The 24,077-nt window shown below is 46.8% G+C and overlaps 1 protein-coding gene across 1 annotated transcript in view; it reads right to left on the bottom strand.

The window, feature by feature from the left end:
* The window catches only part of DOCK2 (dedicator of cytokinesis 2), a 365,999-nt gene extending 349,065 nt beyond the window's left edge, over nt 1-16,934 (bottom strand). The window contains exons 1-2 of the mRNA XM_079772611.1: nt 16,823-16,934; nt 1,720-1,803 (exon numbers count right to left, since the gene is read on the bottom strand). Of these exons, the coding sequence (XP_079628737.1) occupies nt 1,720-1,803; nt 16,823-16,865 (127 nt within the window). The 5' untranslated portion in view covers nt 16,866-16,934. The remainder of the gene's footprint in view (nt 1-1,719; nt 1,804-16,822) is intronic.
* Between the last annotated feature and the right edge of the window lie 7,143 nt (nt 16,935-24,077).

Raw genomic sequence — 24,077 nt, 5'->3', positions numbered from 1 at the left:
GAAAGAGTGTGGATTATAGTCATGGGGTGGAGACAATGGTCACTGGCTCATTGTGTGACCCTAGGCCAGCCATCTCTCCTCCCTGAGCCTTGGGTCCTCACCTGCAAATGTGAGGTCTCATGCCTGTCTCTAGCTGTAACGTTCAGTGGCACCTAAAAGACACGGTGGAGAGCTATCTTGCTGTTTTTAGTTTCATTCTTTACCCTTGGTAGACACCTCAGAGTTTGCTTATCTGCCACAGGGCAGAGCTAGGTTTGTAAGAAAGGGGGCGGGGTGTCAGGAATTACAGACTTGAGTCTTTAGGAAAGCATCCCCTCTCCCTCCCTCCTCTACCCCCTGTTTCAGTTACTCTGTGTATAAAAGGTTCTAAGCCAGACTGGGATCTTTCGAGGCCTAGACACTGAAAAGTACATGGGATCCTTTCATATACAACCCAGAATAACACTATTACTAAAGCATAGGATAAAGGTAAAGAAGGTGAACCAAGTTCTCATTTTCTCCATGATGACTCCTTTAAAGGTGTTTTGAAATATTGAAATTCTCCCCCCAGGCCCTCAAAATAAAAAAGACTTTCTGTTTGTTTGCTTTTTGTGTGTCTGTGTCCATGTGTACATGTGTCTGTGTGCATGTGTGTGCATGTGTATGCATGTGCACCCCTGCAACAACCCGAAGAGCTGCCTTGCACGTTGCGTGTAGCTAACCCGACACTGGCGAAGCTACCTGTCCCCTTGAGGAGTAACTGAACTAATGTGCTACACAGAACCTAGCACAGGGCCCCCACCCTCAATGTGGGAAGAACCCAAAGTGGCTAGTTCTGTGGGCAACACTTCCCTTCCCCTGGCTCTCTGTTTCCCCTTACCAGTAGCACGCCTGCTCCTACCTGCTCCTCACTCCCACCCAGGGCAGGAGGAGGGCCTCTGGGGCATTAACTGGGGGCAGGGGCAGGGTGCTCAGCCCACTCCACTTCCCTTTCCTCTTGTTCTGCCTGACCACGAAGTAGGATTATAAGCAGCCCAGGGGTGGTGCAGCTGGGGGAGCCTGCCTGACGGTGGACCACACATGAGCAAGCTCATTTGGCTCTTAGACCCAAGCCACGTTCCCATTATCAATTTTATCAGTGACGTAGGTGATACATATCGAGTTCTAGTGGCCTGACTCATGAGTCCAAGACCATTTGCCTTTGTGCAGATTCTACAGAGAACCCCTACCACCACCATGGGTGGACACAGCCCACTAGACACTTGGCTTCATAAGAGGATGACAGCTCTGTGTGAAGAAAAGATACCCCTTTGCCCAAGACAGGGCTCCCAGCTGGATGAAGGGGTAAGCACTGCTCCTGGGACCCGGTGCAAAGCCCAAACAACATCGTTGTGCACAGCAGCACTCCTGAATCAGAGGTATAATTTACTGGGCCCCTTGAAACCCTAATAATGCTGATTTTCCTTTGTAATGGGATCAATACTAATAAAGAATTGTATCTAGAAAGTGTCACAGGCCGAAACCACCCCATCAAACCACCCAGTCAGGCCTTTGCTTCTAAGCATAAATTTCTAAAATAAACAGGTGTTATTTTCAGTACATTCTAATTACTAACATTAGCAAAATGTATTTTACAAAGCTGCATGTTCCAACAGAGGGCCGGAGGTGCTGCGCAGCATGTACTGGGGGCATCCCAACACCATCAGCCACGGGGCTGGCCTCCGAGGGACAGGGACTCACCTCCGCAGGTCTCCTGTATGCGTACCATGTCGCCGATCTGCAGGGAGAGCTGGGGGGCTCTGCTCCCTTGGAAGTTGTATATGGCTGTAAAATGGAAGAAAGACGCAACCTGGTGAGACCTCTAGGTACTGAGAACCTCTGCTCCTTCCTGCTCTCCCTGCCCGAGTTTATCTGATGCCCAGGCAGCCCACATGGTCTAAACAAAACCAACCCACTGCCTACTCACAGGAGTCAGCTCAGGCCCAGCCTGGCTCCTACAGGCCTCCATTCGTTAGCACTACGGTCTGAGTGACAAGGAGGGTGTTTGCACCCTCTCCTGTGGGTTGACCTCTTACTGAATGTCCAGCATGTGCTCAGCACATCTTCTCATCCCATTCTCACAGCAACCTTGTGAGTTCAGCTATGGAGACACCAAGGGAAAGGGCATTTCAGGGAGAGGGAACATCATGGGCAAAAGCCTTGAGGAAGGAAGACACTTGAGAGCATAAGGAAAATTACTGTAGATGGAGTATGATAAGAGGACCCTTCAGTCCTCAAGCCGACAATCTATCCACTGAGCCATACTGGCTAGGGCTGCAAAAGATTCACTTTAGATCCAAAAACAAAAATAGAGTGAAAGTGAAATAATTTTTTTTTAAGTTTCACACATATAATAAAAGAGAGCTGTGGTGGGTGTACTAATATTAAACAAAATAGTCTTTAAGTAAAAAAATAATTATTACAAGAGACAAATTAGGACATTATATATTGGCAAAAGAGCCAATACACAAAGAAGATACAGCAATCATAAACATACACATACCTAATAACAGAACACTAAAATATATGAAGCAAACATTGGCAAAATTAAAGGAAAAAATAGACAGTTCTACAATAGTAATTGAAGACTTCAATACTCCATTAACAATAATGGATATCACAACTAGGCATAAAAACCAATAAGAAGGACTTGACCAAGACTGTAAATAAGCAAAAATTACAGACATATACAGAACACTCCATCTTACAACAGCAGAATACACATTCTTCTCAAGTGCATAAGGAATATTCTTCAGAATAGACCATATGTTAGGCCACAAAACAAGTCTTAAGAAACTTTCTAAACACTGAAATTATGCAAAACATATTTTCCAATGACAAAGGAATAAAGCTAGGAATGAATACTAGAAAGAAAACTGGAAGATTCATCAATATTTGTAATTTAAACAACGTACTCTTAAACAACCCATGGATCAAAGAAGAGCTCACAAGGAAAATTAGAAAAAGTCTTGAGACAAATGAAAATGAAAACATAACCTACCAAAACTTACAGGTTCAGTGAAAACAGTGATCACATCAGTGAAGAGACCTTGGAGAAGAAATGAGATCAGAACCCTCCTCAAACATAAACAAGAGGCATGTATAATGTTGATTCCCTGTTAAATGCCCTTTTTATGTTGTCATTGCATGAGGTAGGTCCTATCCCCATTTTACAGACGAGGAAACTAAGGTTCAGAGGGTTTGAGTGGATTACCTATGCTTCCCCTTCACCCGGGTGGTGGTAAGTCACAAAGCCAGGACCCAAACCCAGCCCTGTGCCTTGTTCATTCTCTGCACCCATTGCCTCCCCACCACACCTGGGTAGCAGGTGTTCAGGTGTTCACCAGATCCTACTTCCTGCTTCAGTCTTGCCACATTCTCTGAGAGAAAAGGAGAAACTTGTGGGCTACTTAGTTTGAAGACCTATACACATCAGCCCTTTCACCAAGGGACCAACTAGCCTTGTAGGCATTCGCAGGGGTGGAAGGTCTTAATCCTGAGAGATGCTAAATCACATAAGTTAAGAGCCAGTATCTCTGGAGTCAGACAGTTGTGATTCTTGCGCCCCATTCTGCTATTTACCAGCTCTGGCCTCACGCCCACAGCCACAGCATGTGATTGCGCAGGTTTTGCCCTGCATAAGGCCACCTATAAGGGAGCCGTGGAGGCTGGCACCTAACCAGTAATCTGCTTGCCAAGGCCTTGCCTATCCAGGTACTCTGTCCACCAGGGGAGGGGTGTCTTTTTGTAACCCACACAAAGGCACTGTACGGGCCAGTTGCAGCCTGCTTGAGCAGCATCTTCAACTCCCCGAGCCTCAGTTTCCCTAACTGTAGAATGGAAAGGATGATGGTCCCTACCTCACAGGGGTTCCTAGGAAACTCAGCTGAGATTAACACACAGATAGGGCTCGACTCCATGTCTGGCCATAGTAGCTGCTCCATAAATGTTAGTCACTTTCCTTTTTATGAGCATTGTAAAACCTCCTAAACAATCCACTCAGAACTCTTTCAGAGCTGTCTTTATGTCACCTTTAAATCTGCTTCCCTGCACTCTGCAACCAATGACCCTGTGGGTCAACACAATAAAATTCATCCTTTGTCCAAAAGAGAACCTTGACAGGGCCTTCAGGGGACTCAGAATTTTCTTCTCCCGCATAAACACGGCCTGTTTCTTCATTCCCTCCACGCTTGGCCTGATTTCAAACCCTGTCCCCACAAAGGCTGCTGGCAATTGGACACGCTCCAGATTGCTGGTGCCCCCTGTCTACAGACTGTCCACCCCCTGCTCCCTCTAGCCCCAGAGGCATGGCTGAGGACTGAGGACGTGCCTGCCACAAAGCTGGGCAGGAACAGAGAAGCAACTGAGGTTTACGACAGAAGCAAAGCATCCATAACATGTGTTTGCTCCTGGAGTACTAGCAAATTAGGTCTGTTCCTCAGATATTTGGAGGGCGGGGCGAGACTGTGCTGTTCCCTGTCTCAACCCTGGCTTTTCTTTGCAATCTTCTGCACACTCTGTCCAGCTCTGTTAGGTGGGAAGGTCCCAATCAATCGGCTTAAGGAGATGTCTTGGACAGGTCTTGAAACTTGATATTCAACATGCAGCTCTGTATTCATTCAAGGACTCATACCTTATGAAAATAAAAGTAACTGACGTTGCCCTGTAATTTATAAAGGCATTTCTGCTTGCATAAGGCCTTCTGTTCTCAAGGCTCCATCTGGGGAAAAGTAGACATTACTGACAAAGGAAGTGGCTTTGCACAGCAATACCCAATTCTGTTACGTTTTCTAAATGACTAACAGGAAACTTTGAACCGGAATGCCACTCTCCGCTGAAGCCTGATTGCTTATCTATGACCCTCCTCGAGTTGCTTCTGACCAGTGTAAGAACAGGTCGCCTTCTTCCCCATTCCCTGCAGGCCTAACCCCTCTCAACTGCTGAGTGAGGGATGAAAAGGGAAGAAAAACACGAGGAAGATATGGAACAGAGAATAAGTGAAAACTGTTGAAATCATAACCTGCCCCGCCCCAGCCATGCCCGCCTACGGAAGACAGACAAGTGGGAAAAGGATTTCCATAGACACCCATCCCAGCTTCCTCTTTCTTTTTTTTTTAATGTATTTTATTGATTTTTTACAGAGAGGAAGGGAGAGGGATAGAGAGTTAGAAACATCGACGAGAGAGAAACATCGATCAGCTGCCTCCTGCACACTCCCCACTGGGGATGTGCCCACAACCAAGGTACATGCCCTTGACCGGAATCGAACCCGAGACTCTTCAGTCCACAGGCCGACGCTCTATCCATTGAGCCAAACTGGTTAAGGCCCAGCTTCCCCGAATACAGACCTTTCATGCAAGGTCTCCAGCCCTGGAGAATACTAATGCTTCCCCCAGGAGGATGTCACCTGCATCCCAATGCTATGCTCAGGAACCAAGGCCGCAGTTGGTGACTGACAAGCCCACCCAGACTAAAACACATGTGGCGTTCGACCAAGGATGAAAGGGTGTTTTGAGTACTGGGTCATCGAGCCCAGTGAGGACGCTCATGTTGGAAATCCTGGGTGGACAAGACAATAGCTACTTTGAGGCAGGTGGGTCTTCCAACAATCCTGGAAATTGGATCTACTAATTAGCCACCAATTCTAATTAACATATGGAAGCACATATGGAAGCACCCTGCTTACCAGAAGCCCAAATTGAGAGAAATAAGAAAGAAGTAAACAACTTTGTGACATCACATGGCTCACAGAAACAAGGGTGGGTTCTCTGTGAGTTAGGAGAGGCACAGGGAAGGTAAACAAGTTATCTACCAGATAGATTAAAGAGACAGAGCAGACAGAGCAATTCAGAAGCTTAGATTCTAACCTCTATACACACTGCTTACCCCAAAATGGTGAACAGATTTATTGAGCATGTACTGTGTACCAAGCACATGTGATTTTTCAACAGGTACCCACTTGAGCACCTACTGTGTGTTAGGTACTGTCCTGGTTACTGGGGTTACAGTGATAGATAAGACAGACAAAATCCCTAGCATTTTTCTTTTTTTTTCTTTTTTAATTTATTTCTTTATTGATTTAAGAGAGTAAGGGAGAAGGAGAGAGAGATAGAAACATCAATGATGAGAGGGAATCATTGACCAGGTGCCTCCTGCACAGCCCCCTACTGGGGATGGAGCCTGCAACCCAGGCATGTGCCCTTGGCCGGAATCAAACCCGGGACCCTTCAGTCCGCAGGCTGACACTTTATCCACTGAGCCAAGCCAACTAGGGCCCTAGCATTTTTCTTGTATGAGCTCATTTAATCTTCACAGTAACCGTGCAAAGTATTAGCCTCCATATAACATGCTCAAAACTCAGAGATTAAGTGATAGAAAGTGGATTCAAACCCAGAACAGTCTCCTAATTCCTTGCTTCCCTGACTAGCCCATTGCTGATGTCACAACTGTGTGTGTGTGTGTGTAGGTGTGTGTGTGTGTGTGTGTGTGTGTGTGTGTGTGTGTGTGTGCTGGACTTGTTCATTTCCTGTCTTCTCCAGCCTCAGTGAGGGTGGAGACTGAACCTCCCTTGTTGACCACTCAGGACCTGGACCAGAGTAGAAGTTGCATCAGTATTTACTGAGCTTTAATAAATACTTGTTGAGCTGAAGGGATACAAACATGAAGGGCAGGTATGTCCTTTCTTCTGGATCTTTCTTGCATTTCTTGAGTTTACTTCAACAGATGCTGACCCAGCTTGGCTGCCAATTGTGACTGCAGCCACCAAGCACCCTGTGACCTTCAGGATGGATTTGTACCTCACCTTGGGCCCTGCCATTTGCCGACATGCTTGAAAACAAAAGCTTCGGCAAACACCAAGTATTAATAGAGTGTGGGCAAGTAACTATATAAGAGGGACAAAACAATAATAGAGAAAAAGAATGTAATTGCCTGAAGCTCACTGCTCTAGTCCCCGAGTTGGGTTTTGGATTGTCTCCACTCCAGGGGGAAATAGAACTGTCCGGCAGGTCCACTTCGAATTCAAGGGAAGCACGTTTATTGAAATGGACAAGCAGTTGGCCTGTGTCGACAGCCTCAGCATGGAGGCAACATCCTGGTGTTGCTTCAGGTGAATGAGATGACCCAGCAGGACTGTCAGGCAGCAAGGCCAGAGCTCACAAGTGGTGCAAGTCAGCAGTGAATGAGCAGGAGAATCACAGCCAGAGGAAACCAAGGAGGAGGTGGTGTTCCTCCATCAACCAAGAGAGGACAGAGAAAGGACAACCTCTGCTGAGCACTTTCTATAGACCAGACACTCTTCCAAGGGCTTTGGCCACAGCCACATACTTAATCCTCGCTACAGTTCTTGTGGTGGGTACAAGCGTGGTGAGCTCCATTTTACAGATGAGAAAACTGAGGTTGTATAAGATCAAGTGAGTAGCCCAGGGCAACACGGCTAGGAAGAAGCTGAGCCAGGATTTCACCCCAAACAGGGTAGCTCTAGAGCACACTCCCTCAGCCATTGCACATACTGCCACTCACTAATGGGTATGCATTTAGCAGCTGCTCTTTGCCAGGTGCTTATTGGACCCCTATTGGATCCACAAATGACCATGTAGGTCGCATAGCTCTGTGCTCAGTTGTTAGTGGGCCAAAGGGGCAATCCCAACCAACGAGAGGAAAGTTGGGATTCTTAGAAGTTCTCTAACGCAGTGATTCTCAACTAGGGATAATTTTGCCCGCATGGGAACATCTATCAATGTCTAGAGGCATTTTATTTGTCATAACCTGGGGATGGGGGAGTGGAAGAGCTCCTAGCATCCAGCTGGTAGAGGTCAGGGATGCTGCTAAACCTCCTACAAGGGCCAGGGCAGCCCATGACAAAGAATTCTCTGGCCCCCAGTGTCAATAGAGGTAGGTTGGTAAGTCCCGCTCTAAAACATCATGCTGGAATTACTATCTCCTTTCCATACTCCTATAGGCACACACACACGCACACACACACACACACACACACACACACACACACACACACACACACTTCTGCATTCACACACTCCCACACTAGAGCTGAAAGAGAGTCTGATTTCTCAACCCCCAGCCTTCAGTCCAGGGAGTGTCTTGCGCTCTGCTGGATCCTGCAGGTTAGAAGAGGGGTGAGAGGGCATGGCCCCTGCTCTCCTGAGTATTTGTGAAATCTAGGTGAAGAGACAAAGGAAGCACACAAGAAACAAGAAGCTGTCTTCAAAATAAAGGGCTGAGCTGTGGGCCCCAGCAGCTGTGGGCTCTCAGAGGAAAGAGATCAAGAGAGGCCTCATGAAGGAAGTGAGACTGGGGGGAGAGGGAGGGGCAGCAGGAGGGCAAGGGGAAGAAGTGGAGTGAGAGCCCAGAGGAGGAAATTAGCCTGATGCATGTCCAGTCCAGTGAGAGACAGCAGGACCATCTGAATGGAGTCCAAGGATGAGAACTGTGGGGCTTGAGGCAGTGGCCAACTACAGGGGTCTAGGTGTTTGGAAAAGAGTTCAGGAACACCCCATATATTGCTGTGCTGCTCTCAGGGGACGTAACCTCCTGACAGGGAAGTGGGGAGAGGGGAGGATGTAAAGGCAAGAAGGTGTAACTCCATCCATCTGAAGCTTATGAGGCACCAGAAAGTGAAAAACCTCTAATCCCTGTTCCCTCTCCATCCCCTACCCCATGCCCACTCATCCACCTATTCACTTATCTATCCGCCTACCCATCTACCCGCCATCCATCCATCTGTACATCAATCCATCCATTTACCTCTCCACCCACCCATCCATTTATCACCCAATCAACAACTACTAAATGACCACCTGCTTTGTGCTGGTGAAGAGCAAGAAACACAGTATTGCTGTCATGGAGTTTACATTCTATGGAGGAGCCAGATAATTATACGCAGGGCTGGAGTGAAATATGATGGGGGTGATGGCAGGAGCCATAGGAACATGAAACAAGAGGTACACCCATCCCCAACCTGTGAAATGGGGACATTAGTACTAACAATGGTGGTATTATTTGCTGCCTCAAGCAAAAGGAAGGAAGAAATTCCTACTGGCCTGTGAGCTTCCTGAGGGCAGAGCCTATACCCTTTTCAACTCTGGGCCCCAATCCCCAGTTCAGGACCACCACTTAACACAGGCTATTGAACTTAATTGAAGTGAATAGACTATTAAAAAAATTTCTTATTCTTGACAACCCTTAGCTCCACCCCTGACTCCTCTCTTTCTTTCATACCCACAACCAATCCACGAGGAAAAGCCCATTTGCTCCACTTACAACACACGCATCCGGAATGCCAGCACATCTTACCTACTCCACTGATATGGGCCACCTCCAACTCTTGCCTGGTTATTGTGGCAGCTGCCTTACTGGCCTCCTGCTTCCACATTTAATTCCCTTCTACCACTTCACCATAAAACTGCTAGAATGATTCTTTCAAAACAAGATAGAACATTCTACAATTTTACTCAAAACCCCAAAATGCCCCACCGCTTCCATTCAGAGGAAAAACCAAAGTCATTACAACATGTCCAGGCGCTACTCAGTACAATTCCTGCCCTCAGAGAACTCATTTCCTACTACTCTGCCCCTTGCTTACTCTCCCCCCACACAGCAGAGAGGTTCCCTCCTCAGGACCTTTGCATTGACTTTTTATTATACCTGAACACTCTCTCCTGAAACAGCTCCCTTCCTGCCTCCACCAGTGAGCTAAGCAGCAAAATCCCAGTTTCCAGGGATCAGCTGGCACCAGGTATGTTCCTCTTCGATAGCCCAACATGCCAATCACCATGTCTTAGGCCTGGCATTGCCTCCATTTAATCCAGTGCAACAAATGCCTGCTCAGCATTCTCTCTGTTCAGACCCCATGTTGCATCTCACAATCCAGGACTGTTGACTCCCAACTGCTCGCCTGCCTGCCTTCCTGATTGCCCCTAACCACTTCTGCCTGCCAGCATGATCACCCCCTAACCACTCCCCTGGAGCATGTGTGCAAGTCACAATTTCCACCTAGTTTAGGCTTTGACCCAAGGGATCACGTGCTGTCAGGGGACCTCTCAGAGCCCTGGAGCAGTGTCTGGGAGGGGCCTGGAAAAGCACCCACATTGTTAGTCATATCCCCCTGTAGCCCCAGATTCTGTGACTGAGGCTCGAAACAATGCAGAAGCTGACAGTGTCCCAGTGGGGTCAGAAGGGCAAGGGATGACTTTCTCCAAGGAGAACTAAAAGTTGAGTAAGACGAAGCTCACAAACTCAGTCTGACTGCTTTTCAACTCACACCCATTAAGGGGATTGGGAAGGAAGGAGAAAGTGCCTATTAGAGGGAACATTTGTGGCGTCTCTCCCATATCCCTCTGGAGTTGGATGGTGATACGCATTATCATTCCCCATTTGCAGAACATTTGCTGCAAAACACAGGCTTCGGCACCCATGTGCAATTAGCTATGAAATGAAAGGCCTATAAGCTTTAACCAAATAAAACAGAAGTCCAAAGGTCCAGAAATTAGCAGAATATTATGGGGGTTGCACTGCCTGTCTCAAAATACAGCAGCAACATAAGGATGCTGATCTCAGGAGGAAGCAGAGGTTAGCAAACACAGTCTGCAAGGCCCATACAAGCAGAAACATAATGGTTGGGAGCAAGATGCCCACCAACTAATGATGCTCCCATGAGTTTAGGGATTAGGACAATCCCTTATGTGGACACAAACAGCCAGCTCAGCAGGCATCCTAAACAATCCCAAGTTGCTGAAGCATTGGAAAGTAGGAGTCCCAGGCACCTGAGAATTGGTGGTAGGAAGGAACTGGATTTCCAACCCAGGTATTTTTGTTGCACCAGACTAATTTCTGGAGACCAGACCAAAGATACAGTTGGCCTCCATAGCAAAGATACATGTACTAAGATCTGTCCAAGCCTTTCCTTTGGAATTCTTTTCTTTTTTAAAAAATATATCTGTACTAGAGGCCCTGTGCATGAAATTCGTGCATGGCGAGGGGAGGGGGGAGGTGTCCCTCAGCCCGGCCTGCACCCTCTCCAATCTGGGACCCCTCAAGGAATGTCCGACTGCCCGTTTAGGCCTGATCCTACCGGGATCGGGCCTAAACGGGCAGTCGGACATCCCTCTCACAATCCAGGACTGTTGACTCCCAACTGCTCGCCTGCCTGCCTTCCTGATTGCCCCTAACCACTTCTGCCTGCCAGCATGATCACCCCCTAACCACTCCCCTGCCTGCCTGATTAATGCCTAACTGCTCCCCTGCCAGCCTGATTGCCCCAAACTGCCCTCCCCTGCAGGCCTGGTCCCCCCCCCCCCAATTGCTCTCCCCTGCAGGCCTGGGTCCCCCCTAACTGTTCTTCCCTGCAGGCCCAGTCGCCCCCAACTCCCCTCCTCTGCCTGTCTGGTCACCCCTAACTTCCCTCCCCTGCAGGCTTAATTGCCCCCAACTGCCCTCCCTCGCAGGCCTGGTCCCTCCCAACTGCCCTCCCCTGCTGGCCATCTTGTGGTGGCCATCTTGTGTCCACATGGGGGCAGCCATCTTGTGTGTTGGAGTAATGGTCAATTTGCATATTACTCTTTTATTAGATAGGATTGATTTCAGACAGGAAGGGAAAGGGAGAGAGAGATAGAAACATCAGTGATGAGAAAGAATCATTGAGTGGGTGCCTCCTGCATGCTCCACACTAGGGATAGAGCCTGCAACCTGGGCATGTGCCCTGACCAGGAATCAAACTGTGCCCTCCTGGTTCATAGGTCAATGCTCAACCACTGAGCCACACTGGCCAAACTGAAACTCTTTTCTCCATTGCTCCTCAGAGGCCTTCTCAGACCATCTATTTAAGACCCCTCCCTCCTGTAGTTTCATTCATGGAACAACACTCCTTTATTACAATAACACATACCACAATTTGTAATTATATGACTACCAAATTGTCCATAAAGTTCATTTTTGTCTTCCCCACAGACTATAAGCTCCAAAGGGCAGGAACAAAATTTGCCTATTCTAGTTCTCTTAGTGTCTAGCATAGTGCCTAGCACACAGGAAACACCCAGCAAATAGTTAAGAAATAAAGGAAAAAGAATGAGTGAATGAATGAACAAGTTAGTGAGTTAATGATGCTCTCTATCCTTCCTCCTTAAATGTTGCCTTTGACAACAAGCACAGTAGAAACTGGTCTCTCTGTCATAGAGTCCTGCCCTGGGACGCATGCTTGACTTATGCCTCCTAAAAAAAAAAAATCTGTACCCACCCACGTTAGATGAGTAGCAAGCCTCATGACCCCATCCCACAGCCACAGCATATTGGGTCCTGATCAGAGTGGGGTCTATTCTTAGATGGACAATGATCCCCAACTTGGGTGGCCTTTCTTAAAAAGGTGAGGCAGTCAGATGTTCTCCCTCAGCACTTTGACAAGTAAACACACAGAGAAGATTCAGTAGTTGCCTGAGCTGCAACGTCATGCATAGCTGGGGCAGGTGGCATGCTGGGACCATCATCATGGTATTATCAGAATATCAAAGTTAGGAAGGAGCGAAAGAATGAGGAGCTGGCAAGGAGAGAAAGGAGGAGGCTGATGTGTTTGGAGAATGTGGGAAGCCATGGAAAGAGAGGCAGAGGTTTCCAGACTCCTCAGTTCAGGTCCTTCCAGAGGCCTGCCGCTCTTGTTTCCTGGACTTCCGTTTGATTTTTCCCTGACTCTTAAAATACACTACTTCCCTCCTACACACACACACACACACACACACACACACACACACACATTTTTTTTGGTCAAACTAGTTTAGTGGATTTTATTCCTTGTAATACGAGCTTGTGCTGCAAGAGACTTAAGCACCCATTGCCCACTCAGTATCTGTCCACCTTGGCATGGACTAGCTCTGTCCAGGGTCCTGGGCTGCAGCAGAATCACCTGCATTCCTGGACCAGAGGATGATCTCAGATTCATCCATATTCCCCAATCAAAATGCGGGAAAGGCCCTTCTTTGCTTTTACAGAGCCTGTTATTGCTTTAATTGTGTTCCTTCCCCTAAACAAAAGATGTGTTAGAGTCCTAACCCCCAGTATCTTAGAATGTGACATAATTGGACATCAGGTCTTTATAGAAGTAATCAAGTCAAAAGAGGTCCTTAGTGTGAGCCATAGCCCAACATTACTGTTGTCCTTACTAAAAGGAAAATTTTGGAGAGAGACATGCACACAGGGGGAACACCATGTGAAGATGGAGGCAGAGATTGGGGTGATACCTCTACAAGCAAGGAGTACCAAAGATTGCCAGCAAACCATGAGAAGCGAGGGGACAGGCCCTCACAGCTCTCAGAAGGACCAACAAAGACTGTCCAACACCACACACAGATACACAACCATAACTAGAGACAACTTGCAGAGAGAAGAGGTTTCTAAACAGAACTGACACTCCTATGCAAACCTACCTGGCAGCCCCAGCTCCAGAGCAAACAAATCTTTGTTCTACCCTCACCCATTATCTGAGAATCCCTACCTTGAAGCCTTCTTTTACAATCCCTAAACATCATGTCACAGACCACAGATCATCTGGTACAGTCGCAACTCTTGTCCCCACTACTCTTGGCCATAAATTCCTATGTTGAAGCCCCAAGCCCCAGTACCTCCAAATGTAACCCTGTTTGGAGATCAGGTCTTTAAGGATATGATTAAATTAAAATGAATCTGTTTGGGTAGGGCCCTGATCCTATATGACTGGTGTCCTTCTACGAAGAGGAAGAGACACCAGGGGGGAGCATGCACAGAGGCATGATCATGTGAGGACAAAACAATGAGAAGGCAGCTGTCTGCAAGCCAAGGAAGCCTTGGGAAAAATCGACCTACTAGCACTTAGGTCTTAGATCTCTAGCCTTCAGAACCAAGAGAGAATAACTTTCTGTTGTTTAAGCCACCTAGTCTGTGGTATTTTTGTTATGGCAGCCTGAACAACCTAATATGTAATCCCCAATATCCTTCTTCCCCTCCTTCCTTAGGCACTCCTAATTTTTAGTTAGGTGTGTGGCTGCCTACATTATAAACTGCATTTTCTAGTTTCCCTTGCAGCTGAATTTAGTCATGTGATTAGGTCTTAACCAATAGGATATAAGAGAAAGTGTCGGGGGGGGGGGTGTCTTTGGGTAAGGGATTAAGAGAGTAAAGGCTAGCCCAACTGGTGTGGCTCAGTGGTTGAGCATTGACCTATGAACCAGGAGGTCATGGTTTGATTCCCAATCAGGGCATATGCCTGGGTGGTAGGCTTGATCCCCAGTGTGGGACATGCAGGAGACAGTCTATCAATGATTCTCTCTCATCATTGATGTTTCTATCTCTCTCTTCCTCTCTGAAATCAATAAAAATATATATTTTTTAAAAAAGAGTAAAGGCCAAAAGGAAATGTTAAATATAAGTGGACTCCCACAGGATTAACTAGTCAGGAAGGCAGTAGAAAGGTAAATTGTCACCCACTTTTGTTCTTCTACTCTATCCACGCCCCTCTCCCAATTAATTATATTTTCTTACAGGTGAAAACCTACTCAGAAGTTCCACTGTTCTTCCTGTTGGATGGCTCCAGTTTCCCTTCTCATCATAAGCCAAGCCTTGACTTTTCCTTCCATCTACCCAGATGAGGGTCAAAGGTTACTTTCCTTAGTTCTGACATTTATCTGCAGAGAGAAGAGACCCCTGGCAAGCACTCTCTTAGCTCCCTAGAAGGTCGTAGACCCTCTGAGCTCCCCTAAAATAGAATTTTCATAAGTAGGCATCAAAAATGTCTACACCATCAGATCAAGAAGCTCCAGGTCTAGGGCCTACCAGAGTTACCAGAAGCCAAGCACATAGGTGGGATTTCCTCTGTTAGGGAGGGTGAGAACCCTGTAACCCCCTCCCACCCTGTGATGTCATATCCTCAACTGGGCCCCCATGCAGAGGACAACGTCTAAAAATAATTCCTAAAATTAAGTGAGGATTGTTTTATGAAATTGTTATTCTTGGAACTTCATGTGGATTAACTCAGTTAGTCCTCCTACAGCCCTGGGAAGCAGGCGCTGTTATCATCCCCATTATACAGACAAAGAAACTGAGGCCTGGAGAGAGTAAGTAACCTGTCTAGGTCACAGGGCTGGGAATTGTTGGAGGCTGGAATCCAAGTCTGGCTCCAGAGTCCATAATCTGCACCCCATCACACAGGGCCTAACTAGCAGGAATTTGCTGCAGCCCTTGGGACAGAGGGTGGGACTCCTCCACCACACTCAGTCTCCCCCATTAAATGTCCAAGTTGCCCTGGACCACCAATACTGTCCCTTGTCTTCCACACAGGCACCTCTGCTCTTCTGTCCATTCAGCCTCCCTCCACACTGACATCAGCACAAACATGTTGCTGTCCCTCCCCTGCTCAGTAACCCTCTATGGCTCTCCATTGCCTAAGTGGGAAAAGTCTCAGCTTCTTAGCCTGGCATCCATAGTCTTCCAAAATGTAACTCGGACTTAGTTTGAGCACAATCATTCCCTTCAATGCACCCTCCCCCCCTGGATGTGGATGTCCTTCATGCCCAGCTTTCATGCCCTAGACAACACCAATCCCCCACCCACAGTGGCCTGCCCCATTTCATAGTCTCCATCTCCCCCTGAGAAGAGTTTTAGCCTGATAGCCCCAGCTGGAAGGCCAGAGTTAGAGAACCTTTGACGTTAAAAATGATCCTTAGTGGATCTAGTTCAAACTCTCCATTTTGCAGATGGAGTAACCGAGCCTCCTTGAGGGTTTGGATTATGTGTTCTCTGGATGGGAACTGTGTATCTTAAAACAGCGCCTAGAACCCAGTAAGTAGATGGATAAACGTTGAGTTCTCCAAGGCAGTGTTTCCACAACGGTGGCCCTGGGACCCCCGGCCCCTAATCACTCTGACACTTGGTCTCCTCCAACTTCTGACCCGCTCAACCCTCATCTCTGGGGGTGGCGTCTGCCTGTGTAGCAAACCATAGAGCGGTTTTAAATTTACAGTCAAGTTTGAAAACCACGTGAGTCTACGGGGATTGCACCACAGATGCCACTTGGTAGAAAGAGTCCCAGTACCTGAAGCCTCCCTTCCCCCAGCCACCACTTCCGCCCCTGAGCTCGAGGCAGAGGCCTCTGGGAGCTTCGACGGCTGAAGCTGATGAGCGGGCTTCTTGGATATCCCCAGATAACCTGGTAGGAGCCTTTCTCCCCAGAGGCTTTCTAGGACTAAGCCAAGGATCCCCACCCTGCAGCCCCCAGCCCCCGGCCTACACAGCCCTCTGGACTAGCATTCAGCCAAATCAGAGGTCACCTGACCCAGGAGGAGCAGGCCAGGGAAGCAGGCAGATGGATGTCCTCTGGGCAGAGGTGGAGGGCAGCACGCGGGGCCAGGCAAGCGCAGCCCAAGGAAGAGAGCGGTGCTCCCTCTATAAAGACAAGCTTCCTTCCAGCCAGGGCGTCCTGGGAACACTGAGCCGGCACAGGGAGCGGAGTTGCCAAGCGCTGGGCTGGACGCCATCTGGGCAATGCATAAGCATTCAGGAGAGAGGGCAGCCTGAGGCGGGAGGGAAAGGGTGCGGGCACGGGCTGGGCGCTGCCTGGTGGGCTGGGTGCCCACCTTCCTCTCCCCGCGCCTCCTCTTCCCCGCCCAGCTGGCCCCGGGCAGGCTGAGGAAGCCACTGAGCGCGCCCTGGGACCTGGAGTGAATGCGCCCTGCCCGCACCGGAGCCGCGGGCTCGCCAGCATCTTCCAGCGCGCGGTTCTCCGGCCACCTGCCCCTTTGCCAGCTGCGGACCCCACGCCCGCACCTACCCACGCCTTGCCGCTCCTTGTCGGTTTTGCGCCAGGGAGCCATGGCTGGGCCGGGGGCCTGTGGGCCCCAGGAGTCGTCCCGCGGGGAAGCAGCCAGGGGGTGGCAAGGCACTCTGCCGGCCCCACTTCCTTCCTCTTTTCAAACTCCCCGTCAGGACCCGCCCTCCCCTCCCCTCCTCCCCGGGGCGCCCTGCTCCTCCTTCCTCCTGATGAGCTGGGGCACATTAGAAGGCTAGTGGCTTGAAGTGCCCCCCTTGAGAAGCTGGGGCCACACCCGCCCCCCAATTCCTCCCCTCCCCAGGCAGGCCAGTGGACAGAGAGGCCAAGCAGGTACTTGGGGCCACCCATGCTATCACCACAAGTGCAGGAAGTTCCCAGATAACTGGGCCTAGAGGTTGAACAGAACTCCTCCCACCCCCTGCACAAGCCTCTCTGTCAGGTGTGGGTTCAAATCCACATGTGCCCCAGCACTGTGCAACTAGGACAAATGGCTTCACTTTTCTAAGCTTCAATTTCCTCATCTGTAAAATGGGATACCAGTACCTACTTCCTAAGATTATTGTGAAGCTCAGAGAAGAAAATGCATGCAGTGGGTGACACATGAGAGAGACTGTGAAGATGAGAGGAAGAATGTATGCAGTAGGTGACACAGAGAATTAAACATCCACTGGAGGGGAAGTCATTTGGGTTTTTATCCTTTTGGTGCCACAGACCCATTTGAACATCTGCTAAGAGCTCAAGAACCTCTTCTCTGTAAATACACAAGCACAGGATTTACCAACGATGCCAGGAGGTCAAGGGTGCTCTAGCAGCCAGTAACAGTGACCTCAGGAGGAGTCCTAGAGTTAGGCTAATGGAGACATTTCTTGAAAAACAAAAAAACAACACAACTCATTTTTGCTCTGGGAACAGATTCTATCAAGAAACAAAACAAAACAAAATATGTCTCATTGATTCACAGTGATAAGACTGAATTAAAGTCTTCTTGAATTTTTCCCCTTTATTCATAACTCCCTCTACCCCTTTTCTGCCTTATACTATAGAGTCAGTAAGATACAATAGGCAATGTCACAGCTGACAGGCACCTGTGGCAAAATATTAATTTAATTTTTCTAAAGTTATTTCCTTTTCAGTTTTTTAGCAGCACAAATTAGGGAGTATTATTTATAGTGAGCAGCTGAATCAGTCAGGATTCCATCAGAAAAACAGAAATATATATATATATATATATATATATATATATATATATATATATAGAGAGAGAGAGAGAGAGAGAGAGAGAGAGAGAGAGAGAGATTTATTTGCAAGGAATTAGCTTATATGAACATAGGGCTGGCTAGGTAAGTCCAAAATCCATAGCACGGGCCAACAGGAAGAAGTCTGGAAAATTCTCAGGCAGAAGCTGAAGCTGCTCTCCACAGATGGAATTTCCTCCTTTTCAACTAATTGGATCAGGCCTACTCAGATTACTGAGGATAATCTCCTTCACTTAAATTCAACTGACTGCAGATGTTAATCATATCTACAAAATACTGAGGAAGCAAGGCCTGGGTTGGTGTTTGATTAAATAATTAATTAGGGCCCATAGTCACACCAAGTTGACTCATAAAACTAACCATCACAGCAGTATTGTAAGTTGTACTGTGCATCAAAGATTGGTGACGTTTTTCTATAAAAAATCAGATAGTAAATAGTTAAGTCTTTGCAGGACAAGAGGCATAATCAAGGATATTATCTAGGTAGTTACAAAACAAAAGAGAACTCACGTTTCCACAATTTTTATGGATAAAATTCAAAATTTGATATTAATAATTGAGTATATTCTTAGGAAGCCCTCATTGGGCACCAAGTTTGTCCCCTATAGTTTACCGGGGTGGGCCCCCTTTCCTGTGTGTCTCTTTAATTCTCAGCCAGAGAACACCTGCACCCAGGGTAACTGGGAGACATCTACCTGGCATGTCGGTAGGTAAGTGCCAAGGGTTTTCTGGTCCATCCTCCACTGGTGTCCGACATGTGGCTGTTTTGGGGAACTGAAGCCTCCATAGTATTATTCAGTATTTTCATCTCTACTTGTGTTATTCATAAGAGTCATGGCATATAGCCTCTATTAGCATGTTCTGAGTAGATCTAATATCCTGGGGCTGAAACTTGTATTTACCCAACTTTTACTTATCAGAGGAAACTCTAGGTGCCTATTAGGACCAAAAAAGGCTCTAGGTAAGAAAAACCTGAGTGCTCAGAAGTAATTACCTGCACCAGAGGAAGCAGCAACAGCAACAAGGAAGACTAGATAAGGATGCATTTAAATAAGTCCGCCTTAAGGTAACAGTGAAATCTCTAGAAGTCAATATGGGAGTGGGGTTGGAGCTTTACTGCTTAATAGGGTTTGCTCTACTCCATTAAATGGCAATAGCCTCAAACCTTACTGCTAACTAACACTCCACATGGCTTGTGAGGGGGATCTGTCTACATGGCAAAACTAAGATGTCAAGGCCCTGGTTAACATACCTCAGTGTATCCTCCATACCCTTTAGGATACTAAACTCCGAAGAACATCACGCAGGCCCCTCATGATTGGATCGCAGCTGTCCTCTACAGCTTCATTTCCTACCTCCTCCGCCCTGCCCCTTCTTACAGCCCCACCACTCCCCTGCACCAAACACACTCCATACCACGGGACACCATATGACAGAGGTGGTATCTTGCCACATGGTACTGTTTGAAGTCTCCAAGTCCTTACATGTGTGTTCCTTCAACAAGAACACCTCTTCTGGGAAGACTTCCATGCTAACCACCCCCACCCCCACCACCTGCCAACTCCTTCTCCAGTTAGACAACCCTCCTGGGCACCCATAGCAGCCCATTCTCATGAATTGCTTTTCTCAGTCTTTAGCTGCCTCTTCTGTCCAGAAACTCTAGGCAAAGCTGCCAAGACTCACGTTGTGCACACAGTGTCACCAACCCTGTTTCTTATCCATGTCTGATTGGCACTGAGTAATTCCTTACCTAGAGACAACTAGACATGCAACAGAGATCCAGCAACAGTAGTGCACAAATTTGAAAGATGACCTATTTGTTTAACAAGCACATTTGATTCTCGCTGTGTTTAGGTGTTGGTTTTTTTTTTTTTTTTTAATGTTAACTATTAACAATCAAGGGATTTCACCTAAACTTCTAGATTTATAGTTGTTCTCAAATCAAATATGAAGGTCTGGTAATACCGGGTCTGCATTTCCACAAGGCAGAAATCAGAGGGAGGTAACTCATTGCCCTCTAGTTTGCCATAGTCTCCAGCACTCCCTCTTCTCCCCCCCCCCCCCAATACTGAGGCCAGGTCTCATTTGCCATTTATATTGTTTTTCTTAAGGTAAAGGTAAAAATGAAAAACTGCTTGAGCCCATGTTCCATCACAAGTGGGAAAACAAGAGAGGCTGACAGGATGTTTCAGGAAACATGGGAGAGGCGGGTATATATTTATAGATGTGAAGAATAGTTCTAGATGGAGGTGTGTGTCAAAAGAGTTTTTCTTCAGCTGCCATAATAAAGCACACCCACTTCGCTTCATTCATTTAAGGTGCCTGCTGAGTCCTTGTAGACATTTGCGATGTGACCCCCCAGTGGGTTTATTGGAAATTAGGTAGGCCAACACTTTTTGGTCTTTATTTTGGGTGATAGGGAACCAAACCAGTCAGGAATACAAATCGTAGGTGTTTCTGGAGGAAGCAAATTGCTAGAGCCAAGGAGACCTCTGGAACAATCTCAGTCTAGAGAAATCAAGATCAGAGCAAGTACATGGCTAACAGGAGACAATAGATTTCTCATAAGCATTTGCATTCTGACAGTAAGCCTCCAACAATCTGGGTGTGTCTCTTTCCTAAGAAGCACATCTGCACAGCATGCTCGAATTGTGGACTTAACTTGGCTTCCACCCATCCCTAGAGGCTCAGACCTCCTTTACTCCACAAACATTTACTAAGAGCCCATCATGTGAAAAGCAGAGTGATAGGCACTGAGCATATACCTTGGCAAACAACAACAGACAAGATTCTTTCTCTCATGGATCTTGTAGCCTAGCAGGAAAGGCAGAAAATCAAGGACACGATAAGGTTTAATAAAGAAAATAAACCAGCAAAGTGATGTAAACAGTGTCTTGGGGGAAGTGGAGAAGGAGAGAGTCAGAGAAGACTCCCTAAGGAAGTAATATTTAAGAAGTGACACCTACAAAAAGAAAATTCCAGAGTGAACTAACCACAGATGTAAGGAGAACAAGCTTGAGTCATTCAAGAAACCAAAAAAATAAAAGGACCATTGTATGGGAATGTACTGCTGGTGTGGTGGGAGATGAGTTTGGAAGTTAGGTAGGAACTAGATCATGTAGAACCTTGAAGGCTATGGTAAGGAGTTTGAATTGTACACTAAGTGCACTGGGAAGTGATAAAGAGACAAGCAGCCCTTCCCCCCGACCCCCGCCCCCCCGGACGGTCAGGTGCAGGCCTCACACTTAGAGCTCGGCTGTGGTGTTCTCCTGTTGAACATCAACAATTTCTCAGAACATTAACTTCAGACAAGGCTAACTCGTGGCCATGATGGATAAAGATAAAAACTAGACTGCTCTGCAATCATGAAGAAACAGAAAGAAAAAAACAAGAACATTGTATAAACTACAAAAATTACCAAAACATCTTCCTATCATGGCTAATACCAGTGACTGGTGCTTTTTTCTTTTCATCAATTTCAGCTTAAGCCTCATTATAATCTAAAGTCCTTCTTTCTACGTGAGATTTATTAATATATCTAATTATAGAATTATCTTTGCTTCCTTAAACATTACTCAAAATCACCAACGAAAGCCCAAATCCTGTAATAAAATCCTTTCTAATACCCTCTTACTGAGACACCCTATGGCTCTCTATGGTTGTATAGTCATAGGCAATAAACTAAACGTGTTCTACTTTAGGTTTGTTGCTGGTGGTGGTGGTGGCGGTGGTGTGTGTGTGTGTGTGTGTGTGTGTGTGTGTGTGTGTGTGTGTGTATTTTAGAGAGAGAGAGAGAAAAGGAGAGGGAGATAGAAACATCAATCAGCTACCTGCTGCACACTACCTACTGTGGGCGGAGGCTGCAACCTGGACATGTGTCCTGACTGAGAATAGAACCAGAGACCTCTCAATGCATGAGACAATGCTCCAACCATCCAAGCCACACTTGTCAGGGTGTTGGTGGTGGTCTTTTGATGGGGGCATAAACAAATGTCACTAGAGGATTTTAAGTAGGAGGTGATAGAATCTTTTAAAAAATTATTCTCATTGGAAAATAAACTCTATAGGTTAAGAATAAAAGCAATAAGACCAGTTTGAGGCTGCTTTAGTATACAGGGAAAGATGATGACTGGATCAAAGTGATGGGGGAAAAGCAGTTAAATTCAATAAATATTTCAGAGGTGGTATCAGCAGGACTTGCCTGTAAAGTGTATGGATACAAAGATAGAGATAAGTACGGCCAAAGCCAGAGACCCAAAATTAAATCAGCCTATACAAGATAAAAGCCTATTTTCTTTTTCCCATAAAGTCCTAGATGGCATTGCAGGTCTATGAAATTATCAGAAATGCAGGCTCCTTCTTTTTTCTATTCCACCACCCATCCCTCAGGTTTACAAAATGAAGTACAAGTACATGATCCACGATGGATCTACTACCGCATCCCCATTCCAGCTAGCAGGAAGTATGACAGAGGAAGAAGAGGGCATGGCTGAGACGTAGCACACATCACTTCTGCTTATATTTCTTTGTCCAGGACCTGGTCCTATGGCTACACCTTACTGGAAGAAAAATTTGAAAATAGTCTTTATTCTGGGTGGCCATATGTCTAACTAAATGGTCTACTACTGTGGAATAATAGGAAAATAGTTATTGAGACAGTAGAGGGGCAAGACAAAGCCTGGCTGGAGTTAGTTAAGGAGAGAATCCTATATAATAAAAGCCTAATATGCAAATCAACTGAACGGTGGAACGACTGGTTGCTATGACATGTACTGACCACCAGGAGACAGACGCTCAACACAGGAGCTGCCCCCAGCCCGCAGGCCCCAGGCCAGCCAAGACAGGTGCGAGCAGAGGCCCTCTGATCACCCTGCTGGTTGCCCCACAGAGGGAGGTGACCAGTGGCAGTGGCAGGGGCAGGGCCAGCTGGCGAGTGGGCTGGCACTGCCCCCAAATAGCCCTGCCAGTCGCCTCCCTCTGTGGGAGGCGATGGGCAGTGGCAGCAGGGGTGAGTCTAGTGCCACAGATCGGCCCTGATCGCCGGCCAGGCCTAGGGACCCTACCTGTGCACGAATTTTGTGCACCAGGCCTCTAGTATAAGGTAAGAAAATAGAAGCAGTGAGCATAAGCAACTCTTTGAAAGAGTTTTACTGGAAAGGAGAGCAGATAAATGGGTGGAATCTGGAGGAGACCATAGAATTAAGAAGAAATCATAAGAGGTGTGGTGACCATAGAAATGTGCCTTTTAAATCTACTGCAAAGAGCATAATTGCCTATGGTCCCAAGTGGTGGCTTCTGAAAATATTTCCTCCTCAGTCACACCGAGACTACATTTCTCATGGGTTGTTTATAGCCAGTGACTAGGGGTGGATAGGGTGACCAAGGTAGACATGTAACTAATATACTGTTCAAACATATGTGTATCCTATGTTTTACAACTTTGTGGACAATTTGCATAGGAAAGACTCTCTTCATTTTACTTTCTAATGTACAGCAGTAAAATGAAGTTATTAAAAACAATGAGAGAGGGTTTCACAACCAGAATTTAGAGGAAATGTGAATAACAGATTATTCCTGGTAAGGAATTCATTGTAACCAGATAGGAAAAACATTGCTTCAAAGGGCCATATGTTCAGTTAGAAGAAATCACTTTTTTTAGGTTTTAAATTTCACTATTCTTATTCTCTTTTGAACTATTCATTGCCTGTGCTTCTTTTATAGTTTGTATGCAGACTTTTCTTATCTTCTTTTTCTATATAAGGAATCTCTCAAGGCTCACAGGATGTACCATTATTAAAAAGAACACTAGTTTGGGGATAAAATTTTCTGGATTTAAGACTGGGTTTTCATATGATTTCACTCATATGTGGGATATAAAACTAAAACTCATGAACACAAACAGCAGTGGGAAGGGGGTAGGGAGTGAAGGAGGCCTAATTTATGGTAAGGGGAGAAGATTTGACTTTGGGTGGGGGGCACACAGTGCAATATACATATCT

This window comes from Cnephaeus nilssonii (genome assembly GCF_951640355.1).
Source record: "Cnephaeus nilssonii genome assembly, chromosome: 5".
Taxonomy (NCBI): Eukaryota; Metazoa; Chordata; class Mammalia; order Chiroptera; family Vespertilionidae; genus Cnephaeus; species Cnephaeus nilssonii.
Note: the sequence above shows the minus strand (reverse complement) of the source record. Positions and strands in the feature narration are given on the sequence as shown.